Source organism: Triticum dicoccoides, chromosome 6A (genome assembly GCF_002162155.2).
Source record: "Triticum dicoccoides isolate Atlit2015 ecotype Zavitan chromosome 6A, WEW_v2.0, whole genome shotgun sequence".
NCBI lineage: Eukaryota > Viridiplantae > Streptophyta > Magnoliopsida > Poales > Poaceae > Triticum > Triticum dicoccoides.
The window spans coordinates 620,729,284-620,740,410 of NC_041390.1; the positions used below are offsets into that span (position 1 = coordinate 620,729,284).

The 11,127-nt window shown below is 51.4% G+C and overlaps 1 protein-coding gene across 1 annotated transcript; it reads right to left on the reverse strand.

Annotated features, from left to right (window-relative positions):
- Positions 1 to 8,438: 8,438 nt before the first annotated feature.
- Positions 8,439 to 10,186, reverse strand: LOC119318573 (deoxyhypusine hydroxylase-B-like). Its single transcript, XM_037593152.1, has 6 exons — positions 10,026 to 10,186; positions 9,712 to 9,938; positions 9,487 to 9,625; positions 9,079 to 9,205; positions 8,859 to 8,977; positions 8,439 to 8,760 (listed from the first exon to the last, which is right to left on the reverse strand). Exons 1-6 carry the CDS (start codon positions 10,179 to 10,181, stop codon positions 8,719 to 8,721), a joined length of 810 nt encoding a protein of 269 aa, XP_037449049.1. The 5' UTR covers positions 10,182 to 10,186; the 3' UTR covers positions 8,439 to 8,718.
- Between the last annotated feature and the right edge of the window lie 941 nt (positions 10,187 to 11,127).

The following is an 11,127-nucleotide window of genomic DNA, read 5'->3' on the forward strand; positions in this document are numbered from 1 at the left end:
AAGCACGAACGAATTCCAATGCCCGCCCGGCTCCGAGGCGGGCCGCTGACGCTTTCCAAGCCTCGAAGCGACCAACTGCGACTTCCGGCCAGTCGGCAGTTCGGCTTGGGGTGCGGGGGATCGTCTCGCCGGGCCAGAGGGCGGCCAACACTTGCGCCCCGACACATTGAAGCCGGCGAAGCATCCGATGAGCCGGCTGCAACCGCGCCTGGACAGCCAGGAGCTGCTCCTCAAGGGTCCGGTTTGCATCCGGCGCAATGTTGGCCCCCGCTTGACGGCGCGCCTCGCGATGGGCCTCAATGCTTTGGGCGGCGAAGGCGGAGTAGCCAGGGAAGTAGTCTGCACCAAAAACAAGCAACAGCTCAAGATAAGTCAAAAAATCGAGGCGGCAAGGGGCAAGAGAAGGGCTAAGAAGGCAACTTACCGTCGATCAAGTCCTCGATCCGGCCGAAGCCTTCGTCGAGGGCTCGCCGGGTCTCAGACCAGCTCGCCGCCACGATCTCATACTCCGCCATCAAGGCGGCTTCGCTTTCCCGCGCCGCCTGCAGGGCTGCTTTGTGGCTCTTCTCTTGGTCGGTCAGCTTCTTGGCTAGGCGATCCCGTTCCTGGACCAAGGCGGCGCACTCGGCCTCCTTGGTATGAAGGGCGGCCTTCGCTTTGCCGAGCTCCTTCCTTAAGTCAGCGTTGGCCCCTGAAGACAAGGAAAAAGAAAAACCAATAAGAAAGCGCCGTCAAGAAAGATCCGACCCGAATGCGCAGCAGTCGGCCCGAATCTCGGGGACTACACCCAGTGGGTGCGCTGACGCGCCCCCACAGGAGACAGACAAGATTGAGTACTTACTTCGGCTGTCGTCCAGGTCGTCGGTCCTCCGGCTCAGCTCCCGAGCCTGGGAGTTGAAGGCGGCAGCACGAAGGTTGTGATATTCCTGAAGGTTCAGAAAAGAGCAAAGTAAGGTAGCCGTCGAGAAAGATCCGACCCGGCTGCGCAGCAGTCGGCCCGAATCTCGGGGACTACACCCAGTGGGTGCGCTGACGCGCCCCCACGGAAGAAATTAAGAAAGCAAAGCGGCCAAGAATGAAGGACTCACCCGGATAGTGGCTCGCATTGACAAGAACTCCTGGGTGAACTGTTGCAGCACGGCGGCCTGAGCTTGCAGCCGGCTCCGGACCCCTTGAGCCGCCACATTCAGCTCGCCAGTTCCCCGCTGGGAGTCCACTCGGATGTGGCAGTGCTGGCCGCCTCCAGATCTTCCGCCGACTGGCCTGCGCCCGCGGCTCGGCGCAACTCCGGCGGAGCGGCGCCTCCCCCTGCGCGCCAGCCCATCGCCGGCTGCACTCCGAGGCCGGCTCTGTTCTCCGGCTCACCTCCGGCCGGCTCCTCTGGCGCCGCTGACGACTGACCGCCTTGGCCCGCTCCGGTTGGCGCTGCTGGCGGCGCTCTCCCCGCCAAGGCCACGGGGTCCTCCCTCCTCTCCAATAACGGCGGGTCTTGGACGATCTCCTTCGCCAAGGGCAATGGGGTGTCGGGGGCTACGGCTCGGAGAGGAATGGCGAGCAGCGGAGGCTGGCTGCGCGAGCTTTCCGCCTCCGTCTCCGCGGTAGCCGCCTCCGTCTGGGCCTTGGCTGCCGCGTCGGCCTACTCCCTCGTCGCCTGGGCGGCCGCCTTCTCCGCCGCCTCGCGCTCCTCCCACGCTTCGCGGGCGTTCCGCTCTGTGGCCTCCTTGAGATCGGCGCGGGGGTCCACGCGGCGGGAGCTCGAAGACCCTCCAGCCGGCCCCATGACGGAGCCACCCGGGCCCCGCTCAACGGAAAGCGGCGCCCTGTCCAGCAAGCGAGGGAAAGTTAAGAAGAATGTTCGAAGAGAAAGAGAATGATGACAAGAATACGGCAAGGCAATTGAAGACTTACACCGAGACCGCCTGGGGCTGCTTCACCGCCTTGCGGAAGCGGGCCGCCTTCGCGGCCGCCTCGTCTCGCTTTGTCACCACGGTGGAGGGCTTGGACTTCTTCGACCGACTGCCGAAGAGGCCTAGAGCGGCCTGGTGCTTCTGCGCGCCGCCGGCAGCCGGCGCGATAGACGAGCCCGCGCCCTGTTGGTCGGCCGCCGGCTGGCGACGCGGGGCGACTTCGGCTTTGAAATCGTCCAGCCAGTCCTCGAAGCTCGCGGTGAACCTTGAGCCTCCGGGCTCGGCGCTGTCCCCCACGACGGCGTCTTCCATGGCGGCCGCCCCCAAGTCCGGGTCGTCAACGTCATCCACCGTGCGGTCGGGCGAGTACTGGCGTTCAATCCCTGCCGCCCCGGCCGGCGGCGCAAGAAGAGGGTTCTGCTCAAAAGAACCGACTGGTCAGAGGCCGGCCGTCATGAAGCCGGCTGACGACAAAAAGAAGATAAAGAAAGAAACTTACCACGGGCGGAGGATTGGCGCGAGAATACGGCGCCTTGCCATATTGCCAGTCCCAGGCGAGCTTGCAGTTGGCAATGTAATTAACCATGAGCGCCACCTCCGCGTGGGGCATTTCCCATGTGCTCAGCCGGCTTGGGTCGAAGCGGCCGCTCATCTGACACATCATATGGGGCCGGCTTTGGAGAGGGAGAATCCGGCGCTCCACGAAGGCGGCCACCAAGTCGGCCCCACGCAGGCCTTCCGACTGAATCATCACCCGAAGCCGAGAGATGGCGGCGTTCCCAGCCGGAGACAGTGACCGGGACCGGAAACTCCACGAGGGCTGGCTCCCAGCCGGCGGGCCGGCTACGTAAGCCGACAGGTTGATGTAGTCTCCTTGCTCGGCGACATTCTTCATGTAGAAGTACGATTTTTGCCAGACCTTCACCGACTGGATGAGGGGGATGGGCGGGAACGGGTTGTTCTCGCTCGCCCTCCTCATGGCGATGAAGACTCCGCAGGGGGCGGGCACGCCGGCGACGACCGTGCCGAGCTTGCTCTGGAAGAACTCCCCCCAGAGCTCCAGCGTGGGGAGCAGCCCCAAGAAGCCCACGCAGAGGGAGACGAAGGCCGACAGCAGCATCACCGCGTTAGGCGTGAGGTGATGCGGCTGGAGGTTGTAGAAGTCGAGGAAGGAGCGCAGAAATCCGCTCGCCGGAAGGCCGAAGCCGCGCAGGCAGTGCGAGCGGAAGACGACCCGCTCGCCCTCCTCCGGCGCCGGCGAGATCTCCGTCGCTGGCGCCAGGCGGACTTGCACGCGGTTGGCGCCGGGCAGGCGCCGGGTCTGGCGAAGGAACTCCACGTGGTCTTCATGGACGTTGGAGCCGTCCCACGAGCTTGACAATGCCATGGGAGCAAGGCAGTGTAGAGACGCGACGGCACTGAGACGGGAAGCTGCGACGGCAGCGAGAGGAAGAAGACGAGGGTTAGGAGGGGCGGAGCGGGAGGGAGCGTGCGAACCCCTATCGCTCTCCCTCCTCCCCCTACTTATAGGCTCACGTGGCGGAGCCGAGGAGGCGCGGCGTGGGGAAGCGTGGGGATCGATCGTGCCCACTCCCCACGTCCCGCGATTATCGAGCCTTAACGGCGAAAACAAAACTGCCTCGAGAAGGCGAGCGGCCTCGGTGGGCCACGGAAGATCCGCGCCTGGACCAAGGCTCGCGAGTGGCGGGCCCGGGCCTGCGGCGGCGTCCCGTCGCGCGCGTGCGCTCGCAGGATCTCGTCGCCACGTGGCCGCGGGAGGGCCCGTAGTCGGCACGCGGGTTGCCCCCCCCTCCTCTCGCCTACAAGATGAGGGGCTCTCTGAAGTCGGCGCACACCCGCTAAGCCGGCCCTTCAGGATGGGAAGCTGACCAAGCTTCTCGTCCCCCTGCTCACCTCGGAGCTCGATCAGCTTCGGGGACTACTGTCGGAGTAAATAGCCATGGGTAGCCTAGCCGGCTTCCCATGGCCCTTCTGAAAAAGTTACGAGCCCGCGCGGCTCTCAAGAATCCAAGACATGGGGCCGCCTTCCCCTAGCTGGCTGCGACCCAGGCCGGCTTTCTGAAGGCGGTCCGACTTTAGCCCTCATGAGAAGGCCGACTCCCAGAAGCCGGCCATGAGAAGGCCGACTCGAAGAAGCCGGCTCCCTATAAAGCGATCAAGACCGTACCCACAAAGTTTGCACCTACCTAACGGCAGTGCGACGGGGCGTGGCTACTGTAAAGCCTGCCACCCCCGAATCCCGGAGCACGCCTGGCATGGTGCGCCGTACGGGCTAGGCACGACCCGTCCGGCGCGGCACTGTTGCCATGTTGACCCTGGCATCGCCCACGACGGGCCGCCAGCGTGGCCCCCAAACGGTGGGCCCCTTTGAGCAGAGAGACGCCCGAAGGCGGCCACGCCTCCAACTAGTCGGCCCAAGACAGAGCCGGCTCCCCGCAGCCGGCTTGCCGCCTTCCTCGAAGAGGACGCCCCATTAAGGAGACAAGACGCGGCAAGGCTACAGCAATCGCCTGACAGGCGGCGGTACTGTAGCCGCGCTTACCACGATGAAGCCCACGTCAGCAAGATGGAGCCACAGTAACCAGCCGCCGACCAGGCCCTGGACAGTGGGGCCTGCCTGTCGACCAAGGGGCCGGGAGCCGACGGGATCCACCAGTCGGCGGGCCCCAGCAGCCGGCGCAGAAGCCGGCGAGCGCAGTCACAGACGGCTGGGCCCCGTGCCCAGTCGGATTACCATTGTACCCCCGGGAGGTGGGCCTATATAAACCCCCCGGAGCACCCATGCAAAGGGTTGGACCCCCCGCTAGTTCTAGACACCACACAGGGAGTAGAAGCGGGCGAGCCGTGCCCTTCTTCCTCCTCCCCCCAAACAGCTCAAGGAGCATTGTGTAGCTACTTGATTCATCTAGTGAGCATGCGGAGACCTCGCAGAGCAGCAGTAGGGGTGTTATCTCCACGGAGAGCCCCGAAGCTGGGTAAGATCCGCCGGCGTGCATGTCTTCGCCTTATCCCGTTTCCAGGCACCGACGATGTCTTACTGGCTCCCACAATGATAAGCCACCCGTTGACATATGTCGCACCTACCACCCGACATCCAGCAACCCTGGGCACTTGCCCGGGCTCGCTGGCTCCTCGATGGCAGCGATCCTAGAGATAATGAAGGGCTAAATCTGTTCGGTAGTTGGATTTACCCGGGCAAAACAAATCTGGGCCATCGTCTCACATGTTCACAACCCAATAGTACAACAGTCTGCAGCCCAGGCCCAAACAACTTCTGTTTCATGAGTGCAGGACGCGAGCGAATTTGTACGATCCACAGATCGATCGCTCCAACTCCTTGTCCCTTCGTTTCTCATAGGCAGGCAGCGCACGGACTGGCAACAGAGGCCGGCGGCTGCCCTGGAGACGGCTAGAAGCAGGGCTGGCGACGAGCGGACTCCAAACACCGAGGCACTCTACCTCGTTCCTCAACCCCTCCTTCCTCTCATCTCTGAATAATTGGTCTTGTCTGGCCGGCCAGGGATTGATTCATTGATAGACCTAGGGTTTAAATTTGGGGATTTTTTGTTGGGGACAAGAGAAAATTGTATTTGTGGGTGCTGGATACTGTAAAATCGCAGTAATTCTTTGAGATCCTTCATCAAACTATCCCATACTTGCATCATAGTTCATACTTAGGTGCCATCTGCAGTTCTGCATATAGATTCAGATAGGATCTACAAGTATTTTTCCTTATGATGCATTGATCTTCATAATCAGTGCATATATACAAATCCTTGTATACGGACTTTTTGTCACTACTTTAGATCTAAATGATCTTATATTTCTTTTAGGAGGGAATAATACAATACAAGTAGTTGCTGCAATGTTCCGTACTACGAACTTGTTACTTGTTGTAGCTCATTTTCTTTTTTATTATGATGACTTTTCTAATGATGACCGTGGAACAATAGGAGAGCAACTTCTCACTTATATAAGTCAAGTGAAAAGGCATGCTTCTTTTCCTAGTTGTGGTGATGTTCAAGGTTTGCCCATGAAGATGGTTCAAAATGAGAAACATTTGGTATTTCCATTGGTATACAAACTTATTGAGCTGGCTTTGATATTGCCGGTGTCATCGGCATCTGCTATGAGAGCTTTTTCAGCCATGAAGATTATTAAGAATAAACTGTGCAGCAAGATCAATAATATGGATATGTTACACCGAGCGTGAGTTATTCAAGTCAGTTGATGATAAGGATATCATTTGAACATTTACTGAAATGAGTTCTAGGAAAGGGCATTTGCCTCGTGATTTTCCTTAGTGCAATGTCGGTATGTTCCATTCCATTTGACCATCTCTATTCTTGCTTTTGATTTTGAATATATTCAGATTTCACAACTAAATTTGTTTTAATACAAAACCATTTTTAATCTTGTAGTGCCTTGTAGGACTTTGGCAACATGGTGACTTTGCCTCTATGCAATGCTGGTTGTATGTCTTTCTTTTGGAAAAAATGAACAAGTGAGAGATGCCTTTGTCATGGTGAAAGAAATGGCACAATCACGTCTGGTATGTATAGTTTTACTTTTGTTGCCAACATGACGAGTTTGTCTCTATGGAACTGGTTATGTATCTTTTGTTGTCAAGTCTCAACTTTATTTACTATATGAAACTGATATTGATATTATATATTAGTTCATTTCAAAATTACATTTTGTGTGACTATTATATTTATGTTTTCACTTGGTGGTATATCATGATACGCATCCAAATAGCCGATTTTTGAATTCTAGATTATACACTTAGGCTCAACTTGCCCAGGCTCCAAAAAAGTTCTGGCTCCGCCCCTGGCTCGAAGAATGAATGTATCTAGATGTATTTTAGTTCTAGATACATCCATTTATATTCATTTCCACGACAAATATTTCCGGACGAAGGGAGTAATAAATAAAAAATAAAAACTTAGCTAACCTATCAGCTCATAGTCTCTACATCTAGACTCGCAAATAAACCGACACTCTTCAAAATTGTACTCAGTGAGGTTCGCCTCTTTGATCACCACCGCATTAGCTCCTCCAAACATTGGCTTCTATATCTTTGATGATCAAACTATTGTCTCGAAAAATAAGAATATGTGTTGCCATAGTCAGTTGCTAAAGGCTGAACTTCTCTGCATGCTAAAGCTTCAAAGACGGCCACATCGGTGACACCATTAAGAGTAATAGATGAGATCAGAGATCTCATGTATGTTTTGTTTTGATCCTGACACACAGCAGCAACAACTCCTCGTCCGCCCTGAATATTGACTACATCATCTGCATTAATCTTTAGGGAGCCGAGCGGCGGAGGGGACCAAGGTAATCGCCCTGCCGCACGGGCACTTGCAACAGAATTCGGTTTTCGTTTCGAGAGTTGGCCAAGGTTACTGATGAAACTTTGGATAAACATATAGGTAGACATGGGCGGCTGGAAATGTACAAAAATCATTTTCATATACATGTTGACCTTTTTTAATACACGTTGAACATTTTTCGTATATAGGTTGAACATTTTTAAGATACACGTTGAACATTTTTTTTAAAACACGCGATGAATGTTTATATGAGGACATGTTGAACATTTTTTGTCAAATGCACATTGATTTTTTTCCTAATACAGAGTGAACATTTTTAAACACAAGTTGAATTTTTTCCACAAATCCGAACATTTTTTTCAAATGAGCGAACAATTTCCTAAGGGGTTATGAGCATTTTTTTAAATGGCACAAGCATTTTAGACATGTTATAAAAAATTCAAAAATATGTGCCAACAATTTTATATTTGATGAATATTTTTAAAATGTCATAGACATATTTTAAATGTGTGAACGTTGTTTTAATGTTATAAACAAATTTTCTTGTTACGAACAATGTTTACAAATTATGCGAACATTTCTTACATTTTCATGAACATATGTTTAAACATGTGGACATTTATAAATGATGCGAACATTTTTTGAATGGTACGAACAATTGCGCTAACAAATTTTTACATCTCATAAAAAAAGTGTGCTTAAATAATGTATGTAATGTAGTTTTTTGAAATATATATTTACAATATTTCGAAATGGAAACAAAAGTAAAGAACAGGGAAATAATCAAATGAACTAACAATAGACCCTCCTTGAGGCAAGGCGGGTGTTTGTATCGCAATAAGCCAGACACAGAGACGACCCTGCAGGGGGCGCCTTTGTTCGTCTCTCTTGCTTTGATCGATCGGTTGGTCGGACCGAGACCGACTAGCACGTGCCAAAACGATAAGGCACGGTTTTTCCTTAAACCGAGGCAATGCCAGAAGAGATGTGGATTACTCCCAAAGCATGAACCCTATAGTTTGTAAAGTTTGACTTAGGATAAAGCTAATATAAATGAAAACGGAAGAGGTATACTTGATTTGGTGTCGATAGTTCGTGCTTCTCTTGTCATATATATCTATATCCATCGTCTTCTGTGACAGTGTGATAGTTGAAGCTATGCATACAAACCCAGTGTTTCACACCATGACAGAAGATATGCACAATCCACAGGCAAACAAATTCGTCAAAGTATCAGTTTCTGTTTTCACGAGGCACGCGTACATGATATTCTCATCAGAGAGCAATTCACAGTGGTATCTTTCGCCGTTTTGCTATCCTGGTGTGGTGTCAAGCAAGAACACCCAAAAAAGAACCGGAAAAGGGCGACGACACTTCATTCAGACATCATGTCCACTACCACACCGAACCGTCGACTCTGACAGGTCTATCAAAGTATATATCCAAAGCTGGGCTCAGGACTCCTGCTGCACCTGAGGAGTCTGGAGGAACAGGAACTGCATAAAAAAGGTACGCATGTTAACATTTAAGTAAAAAGTGACCGGTGTGCATAAATAGTTATTCGTGTTGATGATCTGGGCCAGGTGTGTGTTACCTCGAACGACTTCCCTGATCTCTCGTACTCGAGCATGCTGAGGGCTACTTCACAGCTTTGGGAGACGATGGGCTCGGGGTCCTTGGAAAATTCCTCCAGAAGCGCAATGCTTTCTTGATCTAACAGCAACAACATCACCAGAGTGTCAGGAAACTCTGAAACATATGTGGATCGACTGGAGAAGTGCCAGAGTTCTGGCAAGTCATGTGATGTTAGTTACCCGCAATTGAACCAAGGGCCTCAGCAGCTTCATGTCTGACCATCGGGTGCTCATTGACGTTCTTCAGCACACCAGAAAGTGCATCTGAAGCAGCCTTATTTTGCAGCTGACCTAATACATAAGCGACCTGCAGAATAGTAGAAGAAAACATATTATGCTGCAGAAAACACTAGGCACTAAAACAGCAAGAATATTATAAAATGGTTATGTGACAGAGAATAATTTATCAGTAATCCTAGTTATCAGAAATGCAAGAAGATGCAGGCCGAATACTTGTTTTGGTTTATTAATCTCTGTTCTTTAGCATGACAATTGGCTTTATTAATTTAAATGAAGATACCATCTTTCATAATTTATATATGCTTGTGGTAAAACAGCAAACAGAAAATCGTAAAAGTTCAAGCAAACCTCGTGGCGCAGTAGAGCACTTTTCACACCTAGAGATTCAATGATAGCAGAAACAGCATAATCTCCGCCATCATTCCTAAGCGCAAAAAGAGCTGCATAACGTTCATACATCTTTTCTTGCTCGTTGAGGAGAAGCTCCCTGAAAAGTATCCACCATGCTAGTAATATCAAGATGATGCATACTAGAGACAGAAAAAACATTTAGAACTGTCTTGAAAGACACACCTTAGTTGTTCTACTGAAAGTCCTTGCTTGGCAGGCAGTGCTGGATCAACTGATAGATAAGGCGAAATTGTTGTGCTTTCAGCGCCACTAGCATTCTTCTGCCCTTCTATCCGTCTAAGAGCCAATTCGCATGTTTCTTGCACCTCCACGGCAGGATCAGCTGCTAAACTCTCTTTCAACAGGGAAATGCTCTTTTCCAAGCCAATAGCTCCCAGGGCTTCAGCAGCCTGATCAATAAACATATAAAGCTTCTCAAATGGATAGCAAGGTACTAGAAAGGGCAGATAACATCAACTTCTGCGATGGTGAAGTACCTCGTGGCGGACAATTGGATGCAGTGAAAGATCCTTGAGAACTCCCTCTAATGCAGGGATAGCTTCAACATCCTGCATTTGTCCAAGCGCAAATGCAGCCTCATGGGCAAGCAAGTTAGAGGGATCCCTTGCAGCTGAGCATTCAAGAAAATACATCAGATTTTCTAAACCATTTCTTTCGGGCACATAATTTTCAGTAATAGAGTAAACAAAAACCAGTAGAATTTTAGAGCTAGGAGCTTCATCAGTAGGATCTGGTACTAACAGCAGATCTGAAGTAAAATACCAAATAATTTCAAAACTAAGCAAAGTGAACAAGGAAATCCTAATGGAATATCATCTAAAAGTGTTGGACACCAGAACTTTGAGCAATTCATCATGTATACATGTCGACAAATGAATAATCTGGAGACAGAGAAACAGAAAGAAAAAAGTGTTCGGCACCAGAACTTTGAGCAATTCATCATGTATACATGTCGACAGATGAATAATCTGGAAACAGAGAAACATACACAGGCAAGGGGACAGGCAACGATCCTAGGATCACTAGTGCATACAAGGTGCTAGCATCCCAACTTTCTTAGAGATATCCATCCGCACGAATCACTGGAACAAGCAGATAATAAACGCGCAGAACCACACCCGATTCCAGGCATACTGAGCAGGGCCAACCGAAACCAGCAACATTTAACAGTGTGAGAGGACTTTCATAAACTAACTGGATACACTCGAAACTAAACTAAATGGATGTAAGGCGCCAAAACCGCCCAGCTAGACCACTGAAGCATCAGATTCCGTGGAGGGCAATCCAAGCTCAACCTATTATCAGCACGGAATCAACTGCTTCAGGCTCTTGAGATCTATGCTTAGTCAGGGGCGAAGAACTCAAGCTATTATAACAGATTAAAGCATCAAGAGCTGAGTATAGCTGCGATCTGCGCTCAATCAGGTCCGGGATCCCAATTAATATTCCTCTGTACTGGCAGCTGAAACTAAGCAAGCATCAAGAGCTGCTGCTACAGGAAGCATAACCTATGAAAGCCGCTACCCGCAGCATCAAATTAAAGCTGGAGTACTTATAATCGACGGGGAGGGGAGGCAC